This window comes from Lampetra planeri, chromosome 9 (assembly GCF_965212315.1).
Source record: "Lampetra planeri chromosome 9, kcLamPlan1.2.h2, whole genome shotgun sequence".
In the NCBI taxonomy this organism is placed as follows: domain Eukaryota; kingdom Metazoa; phylum Chordata; class Hyperoartia; order Petromyzontiformes; family Petromyzontidae; genus Lampetra; species Lampetra planeri.
Window position 1 is genome coordinate 3,987,598 of NC_136115.1, and position 27,415 is coordinate 4,015,012.

Sequence of the window (27,415 nt, forward strand, 5' to 3'; positions counted from 1 at the left end):
TATGCGAATCAACAGCCGGAGATCAATGTGCAAGGAGCCGTCATGCCACGCGCGCGGGGGCGCTCACCTCTAGCAGCGTGTCGCCAATTCTCAGCCGGTCGTCGAGTGCCGCCACTCCACCCGCGCAGACGGTTTTCACCAGAACCGGCAGACCTTCATCGCCGCCCACCACCGAAAATCCGAGACCTCCGCCCACGGGCTTCTCCAACGCGATGCTGATTGCGCCGCCCTGCGTGAACACCGCGCGCGCGCGCACTTTCTTAGGCGTCTTCAAATTCACCGACGATCCAACGACGCGTTTGTCCCAGACGTGAAAATGGACCTCTTGTTTTTTACGGGTGTGTATATTTTAATTGCCCAATTCTGGAACTCGGTTGGTCGAAACCATTTCAGGGGGGGCCACCCAGCCTGAGGCTCTCGTAAAAAAAAAAAACAATCAGTTGATGCCCGGCCATGTCTGCGCTCGTCAGGACTTCCATGAATGTTTCATTGGCCACCTGACAGGACAGCTCTGCACGTGGGAGGGCAGCGCTGCCCGCTTTGGCCCAAGGCATCATTCATCCGGAGATCAATGCGGAGAGCACTCTCTGTTCAGCGAGCGTGGATCCGTGTGCAGGAATGCTTAGTCATTTCCATTCGGGGGGAAATGCGTGGACAGCCGTGCACGCCGATGGCTTTTGTTAATAGTCACTGGCAAATTACAGTAATAATTAATCCAAATTGACAGCCCTATCAATCCACTGCTGGATGAAGGCCTCCCCATGCCGTGTCAGATCGTGGGGGTTGTTTGACCATACTTCATTAGGCTGGTCAGTGCGGGCTGGTTAAGGGGCAGGGGGGACCAGGCCTGGTTCAAGCTATCACTTGTCACCATTGTGATTTGTGGCCTGGATTCGAACTCAGGTTTGCCAGGTTCATCGCACAAACCACTAACCACTGTGCCATCGCACCACCTCAATTAATCAATATAAAACGTACGAAACATTCCCCAACATATTAACGGTATCATCTCGCATTCATAAAAAAAAGAGACTGACCTCGGAACTGTCCGTATCATTATGCCGCTCCTCTTCATCGGTGACACCATTTTCTGATGTCACGTCTGGAAACACAAGAAATCCGACCACCCCCCCCCCGTGGGTATTTGACGACACGAGCATCGAAATGACATCATAACTCGGCAGGACGAGGAGACACGTTTAGGCCCATGCTTTACGATCCACTAAAACCGCGCACGTTACAATGCGTGCCTATAAATGATCCCTGTGGAAATATGGTAAAAAAATGATTTAAGAATGCTTAACAGGGCACCCTCGACATTTGCTGGAGCATTTACAAAACGTCACGGTGACGAGTCAAACATAACGCATTGAATAAGTGCTCAAATGCACTGAGTATTAAAATGAACCTCTCTGTATGCATATTCCAGTAGCACATCTTGAATGAGAGCCACGTGCAGGATATGTTTGAACAGAACACACAAAGCGACGCGGCACCAACGGGGAACGAGCATCTGAACTTCTCGTCTCTGGCGACCGCAACGACCGCCGGCGTTCGGAGGCGCCCGAAGCCTCTTCGAGTGAGCTTCACGTGAATTTGGCCAACTCAACGGTCCAAAGCATCTCTCCCCTCACCCCTCGTGCGCCGCCGCTAATCGGGACCGACCCCTGTCCTGGCCCGACACGCGGCGCTATCACGCAGCCGCCGGCGCCGGCGGCGGCATTGGCGGCGCCGGCGACGCCCGGCTAGACTTGCCCGCGCGCCGCCACCGATTAGTCGGCCCGCTCGCTCGTTCGCGGCCGCGTCTCTCGCGCGGCAAGCGGGACGTGTTCAGCCGAGCAGAGGAAGCGCGTAAAGGAACGATCCTTCATATAGCCACGAGCGGGGTTATTTATTTATTTCCCGACTTTATTTATTTACTCGCTTATTTGGCGCATTTTTTATTTATTGTCGTGACGTTCTCGTGCGGTAATAAGCAGCGGTGCGGCGAGGCACGGTGATTTCGAGAGGTTTCTTTTTTTCTTCTTTTTTTTTTCATCATCTCACGTGGGGGATGTATTATTACTCACTGCAAATGGAGCAAATCTGTCCTCGAAGCCTGGCGGGCATGCAACAGCTTCTCCAGGCCGAAGGTCGGCATTACCAATCGTCGCAGCGCCCCACCGCGTCATAACGAGGGGGGGGGCACGAGAGGGTGTCGACCCAGCATCTCCTGACCGTCAGTAGTGGCGGCATAAAATAAATGAAAAAAATCCAACTTTGTTTATTCCAGCCATTTTCCCTCATCTACCGATGCATGAGGGCTTCCCCGCGCCATGTCAGTCATGGATGTTGAACTTCTTTCGCACCGTACGTGGCGAAGCATGCTCATACGTCACAGCGTTGCGTCAAGTGTGGGTTGATTGATAGAGGGGGTGGGAAGTTGAACCACCGGTCCTTATATCACTCGCCAATGATGTTAGCCGAGGCGTAGCAGCCCGTGGAGGGAACGTGTCTGAGAAAGACTCCCGCCGCGGAGAGATGGAGCGAAGAAATCAGCTCGTGCGCAGGTACGAGGTGGAACGTTACATCGCAGGACCATGAGAGATTGCGAGCGCTTGGGCAGGCCCTGCATCCAACAGCGGGGCTGACCACGGTTAGTGACGACGTTACGTGTTGGCACGGGCAATGGTAACGTCATGCCGTGGGCCTCCTATGTGAGGCAATGGTAACGTCATGCGGTGGGCCTCCTATGTGAGGCAATGGTAACGTCATGCCGTGGGCCTCCTATGTGAGGCAATGGTAACGTCATGCGGTGGGCCTCCTATGTGAGGCAATGGTAACGTCATGCCGTGGGCCTCCTATGTGAGGCAATGGTAACGTCATGCGGTGGGCCTCCTATGTGAGGCAATGGTAACGTCATGCCGTGGGCCTCCTATGTGAGGCAATGGTAACGTCATGCGGTGGGCCTCCAAAGTGAGGCAATGGTAACGTAGATAATGCCATGGTGCCTCCAATGTGAGGCAATGGTAACGTAGATAATGCCATGGGGCCTCCAATGTGAGGCAATGGTAACGTCATGCCGTAGGGCCTCCAATGTGAGGCAATGGTAACATCATGCCGTGGGGCCTCCAATGTGAGGCAATGGTAACGTAGATAATGCCGTAGGACCTCCAATGTGAGGCAATGGTAACGTAATGCCATGGGGCCTCCAATGTGAGGCAATGGTAACGTAGATAATGCCGTGGGCCTCCTATGTGAGGCAATGGTAATGTAGATAATGCCGTGAGGCCTCCAATGTGAGGCAATGGTAACATAGATAATGCCGTGGGGCCTCCTATGTGAGGCAATGGTAACGTAGATAATGCCTTGAGGCCTCCTATGTGAGGCAATGGTAACGTAGATAATGCCGTGAGGCCTCCAATGTGAGGCAATGGTAACGTAGATAATGCCGTGGGGCCTCCAATATGAGGCAATGCCACAGCGGCACTGCGGGCAACAAAATAATAAATTCGTCTGCCAAGCCGTCGTTCAGCTCTCCCGCAGAAGTGTGGGACCAGAGGAGTGGGGGGGGGGCTATGGCCTTATCCCAGCCAATCGAAAACGAATTGCATTAAAATTTTTACCATCCCCACAGACCGCAGCCGTTTAAAGCGTCCGTTTTTGTGGTGGTTTTTTTCCTCAAATGCATCTAATCTACACGCACATTTTGACTTGAAAGAAAAATTAAGAAAATACTAAGCATCTCTACCCACCAAATCCAGTGAAACCACGAACCACTCTCGAGCAGGCATGAATTGCTAATCTGAAAGGAAAGGGCAAAGCAATTGCGTAATTGAAATCCGTTGGCCTAGCCGTTGCCATGTACCCGAATATTCCAAACTTAATGACAAAAGTGACGTGCTCGTCTCTCGACGTGGCTGGGCGAACGAGCGTTACGTTTCTCTTTTGTTGTTGTTGTTGTAAAGTGGCAAAGCAGGGCTGCACCTATGCCTTTCTGCTTCATCTCAGGAAACGGAGGCCAACAGGCACAATAGTAATAAAAATTGAGAAGACAATAAAAAAAGAAGTGGCTCGCAAAAACTGGTCTCCTGGTTCCCTAGAATGGAGTTTCGATTCAATGAGCCAGAATAAATGAACTTTGGTTCTCACTGATTGAGACTTTGAGGAGGGCGCGTCGCCAAGGCCCCGGCCCACGCACTTAAAGCGTTACCCTTGCCAAGATTGAGTCGGCTACTCATTAACTGGCGTTTTGATATGGGGCTTCCCATTGAATGCGTTAAATGTCAGCTTTCGAAGTTAACTAACAAATTCTAGATTTGTAGCTTTCGTGACTGCAAGGATTCATACTCTTAGTTTTTTCGGTAAAGTCACGTAGGTAAAAAAAAAAATGAAATTAAAATTAATAAAAATAAAATAATAAAAATCACGACGTTTCGGAGGCAACACAAGTCTCCGTCATCAGGTGGGACCGTCACAGCCAGATTTGCTGTATCAAGTGAGGCAGGGATTCCAAGATGCAAGTTCTTAAATACTAAGTTAAGGGGGAGGGGGGGGAGCTTATCAGAATGTGGTAGCCAATGAAACGTCGTGATTTTTATTATTTTATTTTTATAAATTTTAATTCAAATTTTTTTTACCTACGTGACTTTACCGAAAAAACGAAGAGTATTAACTAACAAACCCGATAAAAAAACTAAAAAGACAAACACGGTACCCCAAAGCGTTGCACAAGGCGGCCGCTTAGAAATAAATCAGATTATACTTACGCATGATAACATAAACATACGTGAAGTATGGCATGTAGATTGAAAATTTTAATATCAAATAGGAGCAAAGAAAATATAATTTCAATTTACTCCATATCTGCACAACATACTTTTTGTAGCAGAACTTTTGTTTGAAGCCCAACCCATGTATTTTTTTGTTCACTTCACAAGTGCTTAACATATAAATTAACAAACACAAGGAATTAAATGAGGATGATATTCTTAAATGTGACCAAGTAGGTGAACGCATCACGGAAAAGCTAATTGAAAGATGAGGAGTATTCTACCCTGCCGATATCTAGAGGACACAATCTGTCTTGGCGCCTCAAGACGTACTGCATGGGAGGCACGGTATATTAGTTGAACGATGATGATGATGGACAACAAAGAGTGATGACAGCTTGGGCAGGCTAGCAGTGGATAGATCAAGTCTGATGGCCATTATGAGTGTAGTGCACTGGCAACGGTGGCGTCAGCTGTGACTAAGAGAAGACTGCAACAGTAAGATGACAACATCCTTAGCACCGTCAAACATCATTTATCTTCATCATCATCATCATCACCCATGATCTGCATTATTCCACAGATGTTAAATCAGCAATGAAAATGAGCCACGCATTATTGCTGAATTAGGTTCCAACCCCAATCCTACCCTTGCAGCTCATCCTCAATTAACAATATCATGCATCGCTCAACACCAAACTCATAAATGCCCAACCACCAAGATCGGATTTCAGAGCAGAGGACTCAATTATGGAGTCATTTGTCAGACATGTAACAGTTGGATTAATTTGTGTTTTGTCAAAGAGAATTTCGGCAGATGCCTCGCGTTTCTATTCGTAGAGCACAAGCTGCGTGCTTTATAAAGACTGTGGCAAGGACGCGACACTGTATCGTATGGCAGCAGAAACTGCAATGACACATCTCGAACAGATTACAATGAGTTTGTGACATAACATACACTGTAACGGGGCTTGCACGTACACACGACAAAACACCAAACAGCAAAGCAGTCAAGCCACATCTGGTTCATCAGACTGAGGTCACAGCCAAATCAAACCTGTTACACTGGGGTCAGCGTACATACACACACAATAGCCAATTTAATTGGGCACTTCTACACCATTAACAAACACTGCAACCGCTACGTAAAAATCCACCTAATTGTGCGGATTGTATAAAATAATTAAATATAGCGGCTTGTCCGGATTTGCTATAAAACAGGGAGGGAATACAAACACAAAATGTGATAAGTTAAGTTCCAGACCTTGATCTGATCGGCTGTTTTCAGGGTCTTCCGCCATTAGATCCGTGTTCCCGTTTGGTATCTGCTCCCTGCGGGGCGTGGCTTTGATGGGGACCACGGGTTGACCATCTCTGCTCGTCCAATGCAAAGCACACGAAAACAAACACACCAACCACACTCTCTTGTTAACACCGGCCAAGAAAAAGGAAGCAACGGTTCAATTATTGTAAAATGCTTTGATGCGTTTCATTACATCTGCAAATTGGACTCTCAATAATGATGAAAAAACACATTGCGTTTACTAATAATGGAAAATGTAAACATTGAAAAATGTTTTAACAGTTGTGCTGTATAGCTCTTCGATGTGGTTTGTGATTTAACCATGTAATGCTTGGCATGATGTCCGACATTTCACTCGCTCTGACAACGAATTATGATCATCGGTGTTTGAGACTGCCCGTGCAGTGTGCATTTCCTTTGACGTTTTGCTTAGTTTGTTCACCAGGAGTGGAAACGGGCATATATGTTGAGCTTCTTCATACAGTGCGTGGCCAACTGCGCGAATCGGAGGTGCAGAGGAAGGACAAACTAATCACTAAAATGCTTCTAAAGAAATTCGTTTTCAATATAGCTTCAGCTCGAGTGGCTTCCTAATATCGAAAGAGTGTTCCAGATGATCCAGAGAAGCGCACCTGAAAGCGCGCAACGCAGTCACCGTCCCTGTTCGACGGCTCATCAAAAGCCGCCGCTGCGAGGACAACCGGAGTTCGCGTGATGGTGTATGCTCCTTGACGAGATCAGCGAGGTCACAGTCAGTGGTTCATAAGGTCACAGTCAGTGGTCAGCAAGGTCACAGTCAGTGGTTCATTTGCGGCAAGCGCGCTTCGTGTGTCACGAGCGCAACCTCGCAACGCATTCGCACGCCGACCGGAAGCCAATGCAGCTCGGCGAGAAACGCGCGCGCTTGCCCGTCACCTGGTGGCTTTGACGAGAATCTCTCCGTCGGCGCTGGAGATGGTGTGCTGCGCCTCGGCCAGCGTCATGCCCAGCACGCTGACCCCGTTGACGTAATGCACGCGGTCGCCGGGCGCCAGGCTGCCCTCGGAGGCGGCGGCCGAGCCGGCGTCAACGCCGCCCACGAGCACCGCCTGGTGCGGGCTGCCGATGCCCCCGCACAGGCTCAGACCTACGCACAAAGATAGAGAAACCCCCCCCCCACCACCGTGTAGCCTCAACAGACCCGTGGGGCAAGTGCTGTTGGCGAGTAGCACCTACGAAGACCTGGACGGCACACGAGGGGGGCGGTGTGGTCACCGCCACGCCTTTGTCTCCCCAGTTGCCGATGTTTACACACCGCACCAGGTACTCATTTAAGGCTGAGTCGGCCAAGGAGAGGCCCAGGCCTGCTTAAAATAATCGCCACTAATGTTGGTCGTGAGTGGAAATCGAACTCGGGGTTACCGGGTTCGTGGCACAGCGCACTATACACGACACTAGTGATCCCCAATAGTGTATAGCACAGGCGACGCAAGCCCAACACGTGTCTTCATTTTAAACGGGGGGCGATGACATAGGCCCAGCGGTGCAGAGGTTCACAGCTTGAGCCCGGCGGCCGCCCTGGTTGATACCGTGGGTGCATTAACCAGGAATGTACGCCGCTGCCTGCTTCACAGCGGATGTGAAAGATCCTGTGACGTCATTTCGAAAAAGCGTGGGGCCGTGTGTGCCGGCGTCACAGTGCAAAGTTTAGAAAATGACCGGCGCGTATTACTTCGTTGGGAAACATCACGGAGCAACGTCGCCCCAGCCGGGCGACTGCCTGTCAGTGACAGCACCTTTCGCGATTTCCTCCACACCTCTAAATTTAAGCAAATGATCATTTATCACGATCGTCAGATGCCGAGCAGAGTCGCACGCGGGGTGGTTGGGGGGGTGTGTCTTGCGCACCAGCCAGGCCCTTCTCCTTGGGCTGCAGCACGATGGTGGGCAGCGTGTGCGCCGGCGGGGGCACCCCCAGGTTCTTCAGGGCCCTGCCGACCACGAGCGTCACCGACTGGGGCGTGGAGCGCAGCATGGCCACCGCGCGGGGGTAGGTCATTTCGGCCACCTCCACTCCGTTCACCTGGCGGAAGTCAACGCAGATGAGTGGCGCGTCACAACCGTCTCTCTCCCGTGCTCGACGTTGCCCGGGGTCAAGCCGGTAACTTCGTTAATACCGGGCCCACTAGCGTGCGATCCCACTGCCCGCAAGGTCGGCACCAATTGCGGATCTTACCGGTAAAGACTCATGGCAATGGAGAGCGGTGGCAGCGACTAGCACACTGTACCGTGAACCTGCTGAGCCGACATCGATTTTCGGTTCAGCGGTGAATGATATCTGAACCGGTGATGGCCTTCCACCAACCGCCCCCCTTTCACTAATTCACACTGACCATTGTGGCACCTCCGATTAGCAGGGTTGGCTACGCACAGTGCGAAAGAAGTTCAACATACATAAACATGGTCAAACAACCTCCTTAACCAGCCGTGGGGTTGACAAAGGCCTTTTTAGTTCTCTAATGTACATTAACGTAGAAGACCTGATGATGCAGGCAGTGATGAGAAGGAAACTGGTACGATTTGGACACATATGTAGGATAGACAACAACAGGAACATTTAAAAGTGTGTTGTTGTTGGTTGGAAAAATGTAAGGAACCGGAAAGAGAGCAAGACCTAACAGAGAACGGCTTAACGACGACGACGAAGACGAAGAGATTGGTGCCAGAAAGATGTGGCCACAACTTGAGCATATTGTCACAAGACAAGACGAAAGTGGAAACAAATGACGAAATGTGCAGTGGACACCTACGGGCTACCTGCCCATGCATCGTGACGATGATGATGATGATGCATGAACGACAACACTGCGGCAGGACGAGCCACGGGTGTGCCGTGTGCGTGCGGCGAGTCGCGTAGCTCACGGCGATGAGGCGGTCGCCGGCCCGCAGCCTCCCGTCGCGCAGCGCCGGCCCCTCCACCACCTCGCGGATGTAGGCGGCGCCGTCCTCAGTGCCCCTCGTCACGGTGAAGCCGAGCCCCTCGCCGGGTCCCTTCTCGAGCGTCAGCTCCACCTCCACCTCCTGCCGACGGGGACCGCGAGGACGCGCGATGAGGGCGGCGGCGGCGGCGGCAAAACCGTCGGCGTGAGCGTCGCGGGAGGACATCGGGGTAGAGTTAAAAAACAACATCGGCGTGACCATCAAACTCACGGCTGCACGAGCAGCAGCTGCACGGCTACGCAGTCGTGTCCGTCACTGCATCCAGACGTCAGGTAGTGCAACGTTTAATGAAGCCTTTCCCATCACGATGACGCACGTGTACGTCGTCGGTGTTTCTTCAGATTCTATCGCAGAACCGGAATAAAATTTTTAATTAAATAACTTATCGGTACCGAGGCTCCCACAAGGCCATGCGGGGAGGGCGTGTGGCACAGTTTGACGCCAGCTATAATAGAGTGCAGCGGTCGTGTTGCTACAGTTCTCTGCGGTGAGTACGATGTCCTTAAAAACAACTGCGCTACGCCTCTCTAAATAAAATGAACGCTAACCGTTTGTGCGTTCTGAGATTCGACGGTGAACGGGACACCCACCCTGCAACTTGCAGACGTCTCGGAAACGAGAAAGGGCTCCAATTGTCTCCATCACAAACCTGCACCGCACGCGCGCGCGTTTGCGCGAAACCGCGAAAATCAACTAACATGCACGGCGTAGAAACCTACCGGGGCGTACTCCTCAAACTCTTCATCGCACTCATCCTCGTCGTCGACATCGACCCACGGCCCGGCCTCCCCGCCCGCGTCTCGCTCTGCGACGCCCGCTCCTCCGCTCGGCGGCGGGACGCCGTCCTCCCCCTCCCAGGGAGTGGTGCGCTCCTCCGCAGCCTCGGCAATGGACTGGTAGAGCGAGGGCGGCTCGGAGCGATCCACGTTGGTGTCGCGCGGTGGCGGAGGAGGGGTGAGCGAGGCCTCGCTGGAGCTGAGGTAGGCCTGGTCGAGGGGCGTCGGCGAGGGCACCTCGGGGAGATACCGGAAGCCGGGGGATGGCGCGGGCAGTGTGAACGAAGACCTTGGAGGGGTTGAGAGAGGGGCAGTGGAGGAAAAAAACATTGTTTGTACATTAGACGTATAGCATATGGGGAGAGATCGCACAGTGGTTGAGCGTTTTTGGGTGACGAAGCTCGGTAAGGGACAGGCGAGTTAAATTCCCGGCCACGGCCAAGATCAGTAGAGAGTGAAGCCTGAACCAGTCCTGGGAACCGCCCTGCCTCCTTCACACACTAACCAGTGCTTGGAGGCCTTTATCCAACAGTGGATTGATAAATTAGAATAAATGGGTACAAATATGTACAGTGTATGTGCATGGGCTTTAACGAGGAGAGAGAAGAAGAGCGTAAAAAAAACGCACGTCTCAGACATCGTGTGGACAAGTGGGTCTGGGCAGAGGCCACAATCGTTAGGAGGGATGATGGCCGATGGCGGAGATCGGTGAAGCAGTGGCAGCTCAAGCAGAGAACGTGCCCTAGAGGATGACTACCGGAGAGATGGAGCGACGAGATGAGTTGATATGGAGCGTGGTATTGCAGAGAAAAATGGGCCATGGTGAAGCCGTGCGAAGACTTTTACTCAGCAGTGGACAAGCATTGCCTGATGACGCGGTGTACTGAATGTACGCGTTTTAAATGTTTATAAGATATAGCTTAAGAGTGACTAAATGTAACGAATGCGTACAAGTCACACGAAAAAATATTCCACGTTTGAGAATACAGCAATTAACAAAACACATACGCAAGGGAGATCAGTGTCAAAGGAAGGTGCGGCGATGGTCAAATGATTCGAGCACAACTACAGCCACAACACCGATTGACATTCTGACAAAAACGACGGAAATCATTTCACCAAAGGACAACTTCAATGGCACACACCTTAGCATAAAAACGTAACTTTGGTATCTGCAGGTGTCATTGCGCTTTTTATATTTTCCAAGTCTGCTCCACCACTGCCCTCTACTGGCAACACATTTAGATGTCAGCCACCAACCGGTCCGACGCTCCCTGCGCCCCCGACTCTTCAGCCACTCGTTACCCAGTATGCAATAAAGGCCATTAACCAACATGCCACGCAGGATTCGGTGATTTTTAGTCAGTCCTTACCCAGTGTGCACTGAGGATCACTATCCGCAAAGTAAGTTGCCTTGGACCGGATAACATCGTGGCAAAAAGGGAAGATGGGCGATGGTCAAGAATCATGACGGAGTGACCAACCATGGGAGGAACGCGCCCTAGAGTGGCGTCAACCACGGAGCTGGAGCGATGAAACCAGCTCACGTGCAGATCCATCATTGGCTTTAGGAGACAGGTGACGATGCAGGTGACAAGGAAGATGACGAGGAATGTGACGACGACGACGATGGCCGTTCTGGATCAGTGAATCAGCCGCTCCTTACCCAGCGTGCACTGTGGCGTTCTTACCCAGAGTGCCCAGCTGGATGCCGCTTGGCGCCTTTCTCCCTGGCGGCGGCGGCAGCGCCACCGCCGTCTGAATCGTACTCGGTGCTGTCGCTGTAGCTGTCCCTGCGCGTGGGCGTGCGGGCGGCGCTCCCGCTCCCGTCCAGGCCCTCGCCGTCCCAGTGGCCGTGCGCCACCGCCGACTCTTCGATCTCGTAGGGGCCGCACGTGGCGAGGCTGGGGTGGGGTGTGGGCGTGCTGCCCGCCTGGCGGGGCGCCGGAGTGTTCATTCGGCTCAGATCCTTCACCGGGGAGCCGATGGGGCTCTGGGAAAAGGAAAAAAAAATTTTTACGAAAAAACGCGGCACGCGTCCAAAAGGCAAAAAATTACGCATACAAGGTGTGCCTAAATTTGCTATTCCTCCTCCGTTGAAGGAGCGCAAACGACAGTGGTTTACTGAAGTGGTTCACAGTGGAGTTTACATGGCCACAATTGCACTACTGTGGGTTGCCTTTAATATATCTCTGTGTTTTTCTAAGGGTCTCTACGTCTCTCTACGGGTCTCTATGCATCTCTATGGGTCTCTATGCATCTCTATGGGTCTCTATGCATCTCTATGGGTCTCTATGCATCTCTATGGGTCTCTATGTATCTCTATGGGTCTCTATGCATCTCTATGGGTCTCTATGTATCTCTTTGGGTCTCAATGTAAAGCCATAGGTCTCTATGCATCTCTATGGGTCTCTAAGTATCTCTATGGGTCTCTATGCATCTCTATGGGTCTCTATGCATCTCTATGGGTCTCTATGCATCTCTATGGGTCTCTATGCATCTCTATGGGTCTCTATGCATCTCTATGGGTCTCTATGTATCTCTATGGGTCACTATGCATCTCTATGGGTCTCTATGTATCTCTTTGGGTCTCAATGTAAAGCCATAGGTCTCTATGCATCTCTATGGGTCTCTAAGTATCTCTATGGGTCTCTATGCATCTCTATGGGTCTCTATGCATCTCTATGGGTCTCTATGCATCTCTATGGGTCTCTATGCATCTCTATGGGTCTCTATGCATCTCTATGGGTCTCTATGCATCTCTATGGGTCACTATGCATCTCTATGGGTCTCTATGTATCTCTTTGGGTCTCAATGTAAAGCCATAGGTCTTTATGCATCTCTATGGGTCTCTAAGTATCTCTATGTGTTTACTATATGGCCGGCCCATCGTTTTGGGCCACGGCTGTGGCTGACCATGAGCGACGGGTCGACTTCAGGGAGGGTGCTCGGCTCCGGACGGCACAGCAGCAGGGAGACGTCGTCGCTCGTTCCTCGCAGCACGGACAGCACCGCCTGCAGCGTCGTCGCACGTGCGAGGACCCCCCGTCACACACACACGCACATGGCATCGCGGTCCTGGATTCTCCACTGGGAGCTATGCACATTTACATCTGTATTGATTAGAACTGCTTTTTGTGTTGAGTTTTTCCTTCCCCCCGCACCTCCGATTAGTGCGGACGGCTACGTACGGTGCGAAATAGGTTCAACGTACACACACACATGTGCGATTCACCCGTAGGGGCACACAAGAGCAGTTCCACAATTTGGGATCTACACCGTGTCTCCCTGTCCCCGTGTCTCAGCATCTCCCTGTCCCCGTGTCTCTGCATCTCCCTGTCCCCGTGTCTCAGCATCTCCCTGTCCCCGTGTCTCAGCTCTCCCTGTCCCCGTGTCTCAGCATCTCCCTGTCCCCGTGTCTCAGCTCCCCCTGTCCCCGTGTCTCAGCTCTCCCTGTCCCCGTGTCTCAGCTCTCCCTGTCCCCGTGTCTCAGCATCTCCCTGTCCCCGTGTCTCAGCATCTCCCTGTCCCCATGTCTCGGCATCTCCCTGTCCCCGTGTTTCAGCTCTCCCTGTCCCCGTGTCTCAGCATCTCCCTGTCCCCGTGCCTCGGCATCTCCCTGTCCCCGTGTCTCGGCATCTCCCTGTCCCCGTGTCTCAGCATCTCCCTGTCCCCGTGTCTCGGCATCTCCCTGTCCCAGTGTCTCAGCTCTCCCTGTCCCCGTGTCTCAGCATCTCCCTGTCCCCGTGTCTCAGCTCTCCCTGTCCCCGTGTCTCAGCATCTCCCTGTCCCCGTGCCTCGGCATCTCCCTGTCCCCGTGTCTCGGCATCTCCCTGTCCCCGTGTCTCGGCATCTCCCTGTCCCCGTGTCTCGGCATCTCCATGTCCCCGTGTCTCAGCTCTCCCTGTCCCCGTGTCTCAGCATCTCCCTGTCCCCATGTCTCGGCATCTCCCTGTCCCCGTGTTTCAGCTCTCCCTGTCCCCGTGTCTCAGCATCTCCCTGTCCCCGTGTCTCAGCATCTCCCTGTCCCCGTGTCTCGGCATCTCCCTGTCCCCGTGTCTCAGCATCTCCCTGTCCCCGTGTCTCAGCATCTCCCTGTCCCCGTGTCTCGGCATCTCCCTGTCCCCGTGTCTCGGCATCTCCCTGTCCCCGTGTCTCAGCATCTCCCTGTCCCCGTGTCTCAGCTCTCCCTGTCCCCGTGTCTCAGCATCTCCCTGTCCCCGTGTCTCAGCATCTCCCTGTCCCCGTGTCTCAGCTCTCCCTGTCCCCGTGTCTCGGCTCTCCATGTCCCCGTGTCTCAGCATCTCCCTGTCCCCGTGTCTTGGCATCTCCCTGTCCCCGTGTCTCAGCTCTCCCTGTCCCCGTGTCTCCGCATCTCCCTGTCCCCGTGTCTCAGCATCTCCCTGTCCCCGTGTCTCGGCATCTCCCTGTCCCAGTGTCTCAGCTCTCCCTGTCCCCGTGTCTCAGCATCTCCCTGTCCCCGTGTCTCAGCTCTCCCTGTCCCCGTGTCTCAGCATCTCCCTGTCCCCGTGTCTCAGCATCTCCCTGTCCCCGTGTCTCAGCATCTCTCTGTCCCCGTGTCTCCGCATCTCCCTGTCCCCGTGTCTCAGCATCTCCCTGTCCCCGTGTCTCCGCATCTCCCTGTCCCCGTGTCTCCGCCGTGTCGTCTCGACGCGCGCGTCCCAACCTGGTGCGAGAGGCCCTTGAGGGGGATGCCGTTGACGCGCAGGATCACGTCGCCGGGGAGGATGCGGGCGCTTGCGTCCGCCGGCTGTCCCGGGAAGAGCCGCTTGACGCGCACTACGGTGCGCACGGCCTCCGGCGAGCCGGGGTCCGTGTCGCCCATGAAGCTGAACCCCAGGCCGCCGGCGCCCTTCCTCAGCAGCACCTCGAACACGTTGTCTGCGCGCAACGGGGTCGGAGGGCAGGGGGCGGAGTGCGCAGCGACGGGGGTCCCTCGTTCAATCGAGGCGGTAAGTTCGAACGGCGACGTCGCTTCGCATTGACGCAGGCCCCACCACCCCCCCCCCCCCCACCTTCTCCCTCGTAGCGTAGGAGATGATGGAGGGGGCTGATCCCCCTCCCCTCTTAATGGCCCCCCTTTTGAAATCATAGAAGTAAAAATACGTGCCATAGTTTTTACAATCGAGCGACGGATGTCGCAACATTTTCCTTTTCTGATACACACATGGGACGAGAGCTGGAGCAGAACGCGCGATGGAGAAACGCAGATTGCATCGTTACTTGTTCCGTTGAGCGTTTAGAATTGACCGTATTGTGCCCCCCCACCCCCCCCCCCCCCAGCCAGGTTGGGTGTAGTGTAGCAGTGTTGCGGACACGAGAGTGTAATCGCTTGCTATGAATGGACATCGCGTGAGAAAAAAGTATTCTTAAGTTACATTGAATCTAATTGACCGAACTAAATTGTGCAAATGAGAAAAACAAATAGTTTAAACAATACAAACGGGACGGGAAAAATGAGCCAAGAAGAGATTGCATGGTGGCTCCCCGACTCGTGATATTCAATAAAATCACTAGCGGAGTTCATTCTTACTTGCCTGCAAATTAAAGCATTCCTTTAAGAATGGTTTAGCTCCATTGGAACCTCATTTGCCAGTAACACATGGTGTTGGACCAGATGACGCTAGTCTCACATGGTGTTGGACCAGATGACGCCAAAAGGCGCACACTGTGAGACTAGGCTCTAAAGAAAGCTGTCTCGTGTGTGGACCAATAAATTTCAAGGACAGTGTATACACTATCAGAGTTATGTTTTTTGTTTGCATTCCGACTGCAGGTATTGTGGTCAATGCAAACATGACTCCTTGTAAAAAAAAGTGTCAGTTTTGTTGCCAGATAAAAGGGTAAAAAACCAATTATCAATGATTCTAGATTTGAAGCTTTCGTGACTGCAAGGAATCATATTATTAGGTTTTTTCGGTAAAGTCACGTAGGTAAAACATCAAAATTAATGAAAATAAAATAAAATAAAAAGAAAAATCACGACGTTTCGGAGGCAACACAAGTCTCCGTCATCAGGTGTGACGGTCCCACCTGATGACGGAGACTTGTGTTGCCTCCGAAACGTCGTGATTTTAGTTTTTATTTTATTTTCATTAATTTTGATGTTTTACCTACGTGACTTTACCGAAAAAACCTAAGAATACAATTATCAATGGTTTAGCTCTTACTGCATTAAGCTGCAAAGTTGATCATAACGTGTATCAGTACAGGACACGGTATAGGCAATTGTTGTTGTCAGAATAAATAATTATACGAATATAATTTACTTGTTAGAAGCATGTCAAAGCCAAATAAAACATTAATTATCTAACCACAAATTAACCCGATAGGGAGAATACTAAGCAGTGGCTGTGATGCTTCTGTGCTGGGCTGCTCACTCTCTGTCACGAAGCTGTAGTACTTGAAGTCTCCCGCCTCTGTCCAGCGCTTCACTTGAGAATTGGGGGACAACTCCCTGCTCGTCGAGGTCTGCAATCCAGGATTGGCAACATCTTCAAAGTCTTCCAGTTGAGCGCCACATTTCTCCAGCACCAGGCACACCATTTGCTGAAAAACAGAATAAGACGGGCTTCATTAAGATGAACGATTACGTATGCATGTAGAACTTCTTTCGGACCGTACGTAGCCAACCGAGCAAATTGAAAGTTACGCGAAATGAATAGGTATGTAAGAACGCGGCGTGTGCGTTTTATAGGCCCCTGCCGTAAATTGTTAGCGTAGATTATCTCTGCGACGCGTCTGCGGGTTGTGCTGTGTGTTGATCGGCAGGATGCCCGGCGTTTCGCTCCACCTGCTGATGAACTGAATTCAGTTCCTGTAGAAGCTCCCGGCGCATGCAGCGAAGCATCGGACATCGTGCCGAACGACGCGCAATGCTACCCCGAAAACACGTCGGAGAGCGAAACGGCACCACCGCAAAAAAAACCTACAAATTACCTTTATCGCAAGTTACCTTTCATGACATATTGACGTCATAAAACCTCAAAACAAATACGAAACCCATCAAATTCAAAGTTGTCTAGACATTTCACGCAAAGTAAAGTTGTGAGACCTTAATGGCAGTAATCGACGGCACAATAAAGCAACAATATTCCACCTGGATGTGATCACAATGAGTAATGACTGCGGAATTCAAGTGGTAAATTGAAATATCCTTCCCACGCACGTCCTTGAATGTGATCCTACATGATCAACACAGTCACCAGAAAGCCACGCTACTCTGTAAATATTGCAGTCCTTTATGGCATGCATAAAGAGCCAATGACTCGTTTTCAGTTTTCTGGTTTTTCATTTTTACGCGCCCTTTATGACGGGCAACGAATGGATTGTAAAACCGTATAAATGTTATAGGTACCAATTTAAACAAACTTCAAACTGCCGTGCAAATACTGAGCCATTCCAAAAATTGAAAAGCCATTCAAATGGTCGAGTAAAATTCTGTCTACTGATGGCCAAATGTTGTTGATCTGCCAAGTGCCTTCCGGTCTGGTGTTCATTAGGGATGTAATAATTCATCACCGCCTGCGATTCAATGAACTGTTTCTGTTCGGTATTGTGGTTTAAATCACGTACATATTTTGCAGACCATTATCAATCCGCTGCCGAATGAAGGTCTCCGCATGCCTTGGGGGTTGTTTGACCATACTTCACCCCACTGGTCAAGGGGAACCCAGAACTAGTTCGCACATCACTTGCCTCTGATGCTCACGCCATGGCCGGGGAATCACACACATGTCACCAGATTCAAATCAGACGGACCATCATTACATGCCAAGTAACTGCCACAGTCATTGTGCGAAGACGGGATTGTTTTGTCAGTGCTTTGTCGGACCTCCTCCGTCTTGCGAAGAGTCTCCACGGCTTGCTTGTGCGTGACCGAGTGCATGCTCACTCCGTCCACTTCCAGCAGCCGATCGCCTTCAAAGCGGCGACGGAAACACAATCGGGTCATTCGTTCGTTCGTTCGTTCGTCATCAATATCAGCCACGATCGATCCACTGCTGGAAGAAGGCCTACAGCAAGCCGCCACAACATCTCTCACGGTGCTGCGATGTTAGGAGCTGATTTCCTCACTCCAACTCCGCAATGGACGTACTCTCAAGCACGATGCACGCATCGGATGCTGCTGTAGGAAGACATCCTTGGTACCCCACTGACTCCTAACCAATCGGATGAACAACTCGAAGATTCCCATTGTAGTTTATGAAGATCCTTCAAACTGTTCTACATTCCAAACTAAACTAAACGTTTTTTATTATTATTATTATTATTATACCAGGTAAGGCCCACTGAACTATGTAGCTATTATTCAGGAGCAATCTGGCCACAAATGATAGCCCAACGAAGTGGCTAATCATGTGCAAATGTATAGCAGCCAAATACTCTTAAGCATACGTTTCTAAAAGTGGAGGGAAAAGCCGGAGGACGTGAAGAAAAATCCACACAATCACAGGGAGAGAGAGAGACACGCAAACTCCATTCCCGACCTCAGCGTTCGCTTTTGACCACCCCACACACTCTTCACTCCAGTAAACTGTATCGCACCTCCGATTAGCACGGTCGGTTACGTACGGTGCGAAATAAGTTCAAAATAGTATTGGTTCTTTCGGTAAAGTCACGTAGAAGGGAAATAATAAAATTATAAAACATAATAAAAATTCTCACGACATTTCGATTAAAACACAAGCTATCATCATCATGTGTGAAAACTACGGCAAGAAATTTGACGATTGCTTGTGTTGCAATCGAAACGTCGTGAGAATTTTATTGTTTTATTTTTATTATTTTATTATTTCCCTTCTACGTGACTTTACCGAAAGAACCAAGAATATGAATCCCTGCAGTCACGAAAGCTTTAAATCGAAATTTAAGTTCAAAATCGTACATACATCCAACTGGGATCCACTAACATCTCTGGTGTCAACCTCCGCTCAACAGGCGGTTGTTGCTCCGTCTTTCCAGGTGCTCAAACCTCCCGCCAGCAGCCCCACACTGAGCGCTCCCCTCCCTAAGTTTAAACCCAAACTCAGAAACCCACCTACGTAACCCGCAGAGGCAATCAAAAGGTTTAAACATTTTTTTACTTTTTACACGCTTTCTATTAACTCACTCTGTTGTTGTTGTCGTTGTATCCTCAAATCTTGTAACTCAATTTTAACCCACTTCCCAATGTGGTATCGACTGCAAACTTGGTATACTTATGTCATACTGATGACAATACTATATTCTATCATAACAACATTTTTTTTAACAATCTTTTTTATATGTTATGTTTCGGCTTGGGTCTAATTGTCCACGCTCAACTGACGTTGGCTGTAAATCACCGCGGTCTCTTATGTTGTGGCAAGCCTCGGGGCCACTTCCTGGAGTCATGGAGTTCTTCCATTACTAGTAGGATACATTTCATTAAAGCGTCTTTTTAAAAAAGTGTTTTAAAATGTTACTTATTTAATCTTGACAAGAGCCCGGTACGGGGTGCGAGCAAGAAAAAAAGGAAGGGGGGGCCACAGGAATCCCCCCCCTCCACTAAAATGCAGTGCTCGTGGGTCGGGTGAAAGGGAGTGAATTGAGGTCGTCGCTAACCCACTAGCGCAGGGACTACAGGCGGGAGGACGGATATTTTCCAAGGGGAAGGTGAAAGGAACAAAAGTGAAGGGTAAACAAGGTGGGGAGTAGGGGGTTGGGGGGGAAGGGGCAGGGGGGGAGGGAAAGAGTGTACACAAACAAAGTCTGCCAGAGTAAAATAACCTACCGCGTGAAAATGTTATATTGTTTTTAAACCTGTACGTTCGTCGAAACGCAAACGCATAATTGCCTGCCGCCGTAACAAATGGAACATTGAATGATACACACACATTGGGCAAGTCTCAAGAGAATGACGCGTGTTCTTGCGTGCAGCCACGTGCCTCTGCTCATAGTTTATACATTGCAGACATCTCGACAAAAGGCCCGGTAACATTTTCCCCTTGGCAATTACACAAAGCGTGTGACTGCAGCTGCCAGACTTCGCCGAGTAATTACAACCGTGTATGTACGTCGCTTGAAAATGACAAGCAGTGGAGAATAATCTTACGTTACATTTTATGTGTATGTTATAATGTTACATGTTAAAAGTGTATGTTTTAATGAGCATATGTTATTTTAGGTGTTATAATAAGTGCATGTTTTGTTCTTGGTTCTTTCGGTAAAGTCACGCTTCTACGTGACTTTACCAAAAGAACCAAGAAGATGAATCCCTGCAGTCACCAAAGCTTTAAATCGAAATGTAAGTGCATGTTATGTTACATGCTATAATGGTATATGTGATGAGTGTATGTTATAATGGTATATGTGATAATGAGTGTATGTCAGAGGTCGCAACCGGGTACCCGATACCCGTACCCTACCCGATACCCGGCTACCCGTACCCGGCCGGGTACGGGTACCCGTTTGCGACCCTGGTGCGGCCGGGTACGGGTACGGGTAGGCCGTGAGTCACTGGTGAGTAACTGTTTGTCACTCATTTCCCAACGTCTTGTCTCTTCTCACAATTCAAGTTCCTAGAATCAACCCACCCGCGTCTGCAACATGGCTTCATCCCAGAGATCGCAATCAGGTACCCGATACCCGTACCCTACCCGTACCCAGCCGGGTACCCGGCCGGGTACGGGTAGGGTACGGGTACGGCCGGGTACGGGTACCCGTTTGCGACCCTGGTGCGGCCGGATACGGGTACGGGTAAGGAATCAAAACCCGTTTGCGACCTCTGGTGTATGTTATAATGGTATATGTGATAATGAGTGTATGTTATAATGATGTATTTTGTGACACACGCACCTTTCTGGATCTGCCCGTCACGATCCGCGGCTCCGCCTGGCACGACGGCCTTGACGTAAATTCCGCCGTGCCTCACCGTCGTATTGACCCCACCCTGTCAAAACGAACGTTGCAATAACACTCTAGATTTGAAGCTTTCGTGACTGCAAGGATTCATATTCTTGGGTTTTTTCGGTAAAGTCACGTAGGTAAAAAATTTAAATTTAAATAAAAATCACGACGTTTCGGAGGCACGCTCGCTGTATACTTGATACAGCGAGCGTGCTGTGACGGTTCCACCTGAAGACGGAGGCTTGTGTTGCCTCTGAAACGTCGTGATTTTTATTTTATTTTAATTTTTTACCTACGTGACTTTACCGAAAAAAAACCCAAGAATATTGCAATAACACCGGTAATTTGTTTCACTTTTACTTTTGGAGAAAGAAAAATATTCACAGGCATGTTGTATTCTCGGGTGTGTTTCGCTCGTTAAAAGTTTGCGCACAAGGAGAGGTTTTTTTTTTGATGGCCGTTATCTTTGTTTTTATTTACACGGCTGGAAAATGTCACGGGTTACATTGTATCCTCTACTAATCTACGTGCAGCTCACACAAAGGCAAAGATCCCCCGTACAGACTTAACAGACTGTTGAGGAAAGTGCTGCGTGTGAGCACCTATGAAGGCCGGCACGGCACACGAGGGGGTGGGTGGCCAGCACCACGCCCGGCCGCCTTTGTCTCCCCAATGGCCATGTTTACACACCGCACCAGGTATTCATTTGCAGCTGAGTCGAGCTACAGGAGGCCCAGGAGCAGATAACCGTCACCGGTGTTCGCCACAAGAATAAATCAAACTTGGGTCGCCGGGTTTTCTTAGTGAAGCGTGCGTACCACTGGGCCACCGCTCCCCAGCTCACACACGCAGACACACTCTGTCTCTATAGCAAACATTCTACATTGACGTTCATTCATATTTAACTAGATTCTTTTTTGTTCAATTTTTTACTAGTTTTTTCTTGTACACTAGAACGTAGGCCTGTAGCAAAGCGCTGGGTGACAGAAAATAACCATACGCGAGAGTCCGCCAGGCCTACGAACCTGACGCGTTCAGTTTGTTTAAGGGAGGGATATTTAACTATATTCTTATGCTAATTCTCAGGTCCTGTTTTTGGACGTGTGCGTGCTTGTGTGTTTTTAACCTCGTGAAGCGATTCAAACAGAATAAACGCGTGCGAGGATGAATTTGTTTGTATATTTATCGACAAGCTGACCGTGACGATGAACCCTAAGCTTCCGTCCTGCTTGTAGAGCTCCAGGGTGTAAACGTCCCCTGGCTTCAGGCCTCCATTTCCTTTCAAGGCCTGCACACGCCCACACACAGTGGCAGGTCCACAAACGGTAACCCAAGCATGCCGATGAACAAGACCATCGGCATTGACGTTTAGGCAGAAGTAGAACAACAGGAAGGAGATGCAGCGAAATACGTTGTTGTACCGTACTTCCGATGAGCACGGTTGGCTACGTACGGCGCGAAAGAAGTTCAACATACATACTTTTACTCCGCCATATCTATGCTCGCCACCTTCACCCAATGCGCACTGACCAGTATTGTGAATAATTATTTTTTTTTACCCTTCTATCTGGCAACAAAACTGACACCTTTTTTTTTTACAAGGAGTCATGTTTGCATAGACCACAATACCTGCAGTCATAATGCAAACAAAAAACAAAACTCTGATAATGTATGCACTGTCCTTGAAGTTGATTGGTCCACACCCGAGACAGCTTTCCTTAGAGCCTAGTCTCACATGGTGTTGGACCAGATGACGCCAAAAGGCGCACAACTCAAAGACAATGCACCATCAGAGTATGAGAGCTCGGGGTAAGCATTTAAACCATAGGAACCTCATTTGCCAGTAAAAAATATGATAAAACATTTTTTTAAATGTGTCAGTTTTGTTGCCAGATAGAAGGGTAAAAAAACCAATTATCATATTTTTTACTGGCAAATGAGGTTCCAATGGTGCAGTATTGTGAAGTCAAATAACCCCCACGACTCGCACAGCATGGGGAGGGCCTCATCCAGCAGTGGACTGACAAAAGAGCTGTTCATCAGAGAGCTGGCGAGGCGAGGCCTTGTGGCTGATGCAGAGGTCGCAAACGGGTTTTGATTCCTTACCCGTACCCGGCCGCACCAGGGTCGCAAACGGGTACCCGTACCCGGCCGTACCCGTACCCTACCCGTACCCGGCCGGGTACGGGTAGGGTGCAGGTATCGGGTAGGGTACGGGTATCGGGTAGGGTACGGGTATCGGGTAGGGTACAGGTATCTGGTACCCGGTTGCGACCTCTGGGGCTGATGGTTAATGCTGCGTCAGAGCTCTGAGCCAGTACGGAAGAGAATCCTGCGTTGGAATAGTGGCAGCCGCCCACCAACATTAATCGAGATTTATGCTATGAGACCTCCTTTACCAGTGGCAAAATATAGTAGTAGGTTTTTACCCTTTAAACTGGTACGCCTTTTGGCGTCATCTGGTCCAACACCAATGGAGACTAAGGAAAGCTGTCTCGGGTGTGGACCAATCAACTTCAAGGACAGTGCATATCATTACCATTATCAGAGTTGTTTCTTTTTGTTTGGATTTTGACTGCTTGTGTTGCGGTTATTGCAAACATGATGCCTTGTATAAAGGTGTCAGTTTTGTACCAGTTTAAAGGGTAAAAACCTATTACTATTAATCGAGATTTTCAAGCGTGGTGAGCTGATTGCCTCATCCTGTGAACCAACAACTGCACTAAAAAATAATTGCATAACATTTTGGCTCTGAGGGATACAGTGTATCAACATTTGGTGAATCACTAGCCTGCAAAAGTCTGTGCTGGATTCGAAAGACCTATGCAAGTGAAATATTTGTCCGGTGTCCACTTCTGAGACGTCATTCCCCGACATAAGGTGGCTGCCGGAATTCTGGAAACGACTTTTCTTTGCCTCGTGATGTGACTCCAATCGGTGACAAGTGCAAACAATGTTTCGTGAAAAAGCACAGTGTCTACAGATATTAAAAAGAACCTGCTGAGAAGAAACTTTACACTTCCTATTTATCTCATAACGGGTGTCTCGAGTAGCATAGACTCTTTACAAATCCAAATTGTAATGTAAAACATAATGCAACGTAGAGTCCCTCATCAATCCACTGCTGGATGAAGGCTTTCCCACACCTTTCAATCATGGGGATGTTTTAACCACTCTTCGACACACTGGTCACAGTGCTACGTGGGTCAAAGCAGTCCCCACAGGGCCAGTTCAAGAGTTGACCGGCCACAAATGTTAACCGCAGTCGGGAATAAAATTCGGGTCCTAAGGGTCATAGCACAAGGCGCTAACCACAGCACCACTGGTGCACCCCGCACGTCAAGGTTCAAATTGTAAAAAGCCCGCAGTGCAATTCGTCGACGGCAACCTGCGAAACGTCCGTTTACCTCGACTTTGCGAACCTCCTGCAGAAACGAGACTTTGCGGGATGAGGCACCCCCATCCGTGGTGTCGTCCCTAGCCGCCCTGCCTCCGCCGCCACCACCACCACCGCCACCCGTGGCCCTGTCGACGGCGGCGCTCGACTTGCTGCCGTCCGGCAGCATCCGCTCCAGGTCCTGCGGGCTCAGGCCTCTGTCGGCGACGGCGTGCGACGCCGGGTGCGCGTCGAACGGCGGCGGGCCCTGGTGCTGCTCGCTCTCCGTGCCGGAGACCTCCGAGCTCATGCTGTCCTTCTTCCTGTGCGTGGTGGCGGTGGCGGTGGAACGCCGCGCCGCGCTGCTGTGGCTCGGCCTCCTCTTGCCGTTGGGAACGATCGCCGCCGCTTTTAACGCTGAGCCGGTGTCCGAGTGCCAAGCACCTGGGGGAATTGAACGCAAGGTAAAGCGATCTTGTCAAGCGAGTAAGAGGCTTTTCAGCAATTATTTGGAATTTACCACAGCTTCTTTTCTTAAAAAAATATATATCTATAATTGGGAAGCCACTGAGGCAATGGACTTTTAAATCTCGACTAAAAACTAATTTCTTTAGAACTGATTTTTGTGTTTAGTTTTTTGTCCTTCCCCCGCACCTCCGATTAGCATGGTTGGCTGTGTACGGTGCAAAAGAAGTTCAACATACACACATAAAGGTGCAGCCCTGCAATTGCTTGCCCACACCACCGCTGGCGGAAGGGCTTTTACTTGAAGAAGCTCTAAGAAGGTATTGGGCCTACTCTACCCACACTTTACACCACAGCACGCTACCTGCCGATCAACTCATTGTAGCGTATCCACATTGAGATTGTTGGGTGGACAGAGAGTTGGGGGAGGGGTTCAAGAAACGCGCACCATTGTTTCAACTGCCGCACCGGGCGTTCGAATCGGCGACATTTGGAATGCAAGTCCATTGTGCCAATGGGAGCAAAACTCTACAGTAGATGCCAAATGGGGAAGGTGGCTTAAAGTGCCATTGGCGGGATCGGTGGAGGGGGGGGGGGGATGGGTCTAACCCCGAGCACCTTGGTTGAGCTGTTGCGGGTGCCTGGGCTGAGAGACGATGAGCATCACGTCGTCGCCCGTGGACTCCAGGATGTGCAGCGCCGTCTCCAGCGACACCCCCTCCAGGCTCGTGTTGTTCACCGAGATGAGCCGGTCGCCTGGACGCCAGACAAGCCGTCGACCCATTCCGCACTCGTTAGACACACACACACACGAAGTGCCTGCCACAAGTGAACCTGCAATACCTTGCTGATCTCATCAAATAGCACAAACCGTCACGTGAACTCCGGTCATCCTCGCAGCGGTTGATTTTGGCTGGCGACCGAACAAAGACGGTCGCTGGCATTGCGCGCTTTCAGATGACGCGTGTAAACAAAACACAATCCATCGGGGTGGGGGGGGAGGGGGCTCCTTCACTTAAGTGCCAACTAACCGGGCTTCAGCTGCGTGTTCTTATCAGCAGGACCCCCGGGGGTGATGGAGCTGATGAAAATGCCCAGGTCAAGTTGGCCCATGTCGTCCGCTCCGACGATGTCAAACCCTGCGCAAGAATCACGATTTCAAACACCCAACCGCAAAACATTCACGGTACAACTGCATCGGCGATTCGCAGTCAACGCATCATTATCCGCGGGTGGACTTTGAGGGCTTGCGGATTAACTCGCAATTGATAAAAAATAAACAGTTTTTTTACAAGTGCGCCAATATGACTATCAGCTGCTTCTCACGTGCGGTATGGCAGGTGAGTGATTACGTGACTACAAACATGTCATCAAGCGAACAAAGCAGCAACGAAGCGATACACGCAGGAGGCAACATTCAACGTATGTTGGTAAACTAAATTCACTTTGGTTTAACACGTAGGCTTTCGTGACCAATATTATCTATATATATAAAAAGGGAAATTTTTGAATATGTGTCTGTTCGAAATGTTTAGCATACTTCCCGACATGCAAGAAACTTGAAATTTGGCATGTGGGTAGCTTCCAGACTGTACACAATGCAAAAAGTATAAAAAATTACTTTTGTATTTTGGGGGGGGGGGCGCAATAATGGATATATTTTGCATGGCAAGTGAGCGGTGACGTCACATCTGTGATGGCAGCATTACGCAGTGTGCCTGCTGACGTCACGCACCCCCACCCTCCGCGTAGGCCGTGTATTAATCCAAGACAAGAATCCAAGTCTCGGACGAAGCCGGGTAGTAAAGCTAGTCCATAATATAGATTTTTGGGTTAGATCGCGTAATCATAAATGTGACGTTAAACCCGCCGCCACCCGACACAGCCAATTTAGTAAGGTTTGTCACTTATACAAAACATGCCAATTCATTACTAGTACAGCACACCGGTGTGTTGGAGAGTAGTACAGCACCACCGGTTGTGTGTTGGGAAAGTAAGGAATTGGCATGTTTTGTTTCCATGACAAACCTTACCAATTGGCTGTGTCGGGTGGCGGCGGGTTTAACGACACATTAATGATTACGCAATATAAAGTGAATGGAAAATTCACTTTACAGCATAATTCACATGAGTTTTGCATCATCTGTAGTTTTCTTTTATACGGGTAACCCTTCCCCAGCTTTACCCTAGATAACCGAGAGCTGCGGTGTACAGCGCCGGAATAAGACCGCATCTCCAGACACCGTAGAAAACAGGGGTAACCACAGCCATCAGCACGGGCACAAAGGAGAATTATATAAACTGCGTATTAAATATATTTTGTTTAAGATGAGAGAGGCACAGGCCCAAAAAGCTTCTTACAAAATAACTTGGCACGCACGACGCACGCAGCGCTGACCGGTGGCTTTCCACGAATTATTCGGACATTCAACAATGAACGAACAAAAACGTTCTCATGTAGCACGCCAGTTAGGCTGCCAGTTCGCGGAATTTCTGTTTTAAGTGAGTGTGCTAAGAAGCAGGCTCTCACTCGTTCTGGGCAAGCGCATTGATGAGTAAGTGGATGGTACAACTCTCAGCGCAGAAAGAGCATCAATTTCTTCATGCCGCACGTTCGGTAAACTGAGCAAAATGTTGCGCTCAAGCGAAGAGTAACGAGCCAATAATAATACTCGCCAATAACTGCTTCATCTTGCGCGAGGTGTATCCCCCGTACCATGTCAGAGCGTTAAACCAGACCCGGGCGACTCGCTTTGGATAAAAGATGTTAACACTACGTTACGTCCGTACATCCACGTACGGCTCTTTGTCAATCCACTGCTGGATGAAACTGTCAACACCATGTGGCCTGTGGGGTTGTTTTGGCCGTACTTTA

General features: G+C 50.2%; 1 protein-coding gene across 2 annotated transcripts in view; it reads right to left on the bottom strand.

Moving 5' to 3' along the window:
* The window catches only part of LOC144720581 (tyrosine-protein phosphatase non-receptor type 13-like), an 83,768-nt gene that overhangs the window by 14,573 nt on the left and 41,780 nt on the right, over positions 1 to 27,415 (bottom strand). For both annotated transcript variants that reach the window (XM_078597409.1, XM_078597410.1), the window contains exons 21-37: positions 25,572 to 25,679; positions 25,159 to 25,296; positions 24,107 to 24,519; positions 21,898 to 21,987; positions 20,649 to 20,742; positions 17,665 to 17,750; positions 16,211 to 16,379; positions 14,497 to 14,711; positions 12,726 to 12,824; positions 11,501 to 11,802; positions 9,753 to 10,098; positions 8,956 to 9,114; positions 7,942 to 8,116; positions 6,970 to 7,180; positions 6,016 to 6,125; positions 1,038 to 1,102; positions 68 to 229 (exon numbers count right to left, since the gene is read on the bottom strand). In XM_078597409.1, the coding sequence (XP_078453535.1) occupies positions 68 to 229; positions 1,038 to 1,102; positions 6,016 to 6,125; positions 6,970 to 7,180; positions 7,942 to 8,116; positions 8,956 to 9,114; positions 9,753 to 10,098; positions 11,501 to 11,802; positions 12,726 to 12,824; positions 14,497 to 14,711; positions 16,211 to 16,379; positions 17,665 to 17,750; positions 20,649 to 20,742; positions 21,898 to 21,987; positions 24,107 to 24,519; positions 25,159 to 25,296; positions 25,572 to 25,679 (2,942 nt within the window). The remainder of the gene's footprint in view (positions 1 to 67; positions 230 to 1,037; positions 1,103 to 6,015; positions 6,126 to 6,969; positions 7,181 to 7,941; positions 8,117 to 8,955; positions 9,115 to 9,752; positions 10,099 to 11,500; positions 11,803 to 12,725; positions 12,825 to 14,496; positions 14,712 to 16,210; positions 16,380 to 17,664; positions 17,751 to 20,648; positions 20,743 to 21,897; positions 21,988 to 24,106; positions 24,520 to 25,158; positions 25,297 to 25,571; positions 25,680 to 27,415) is intronic.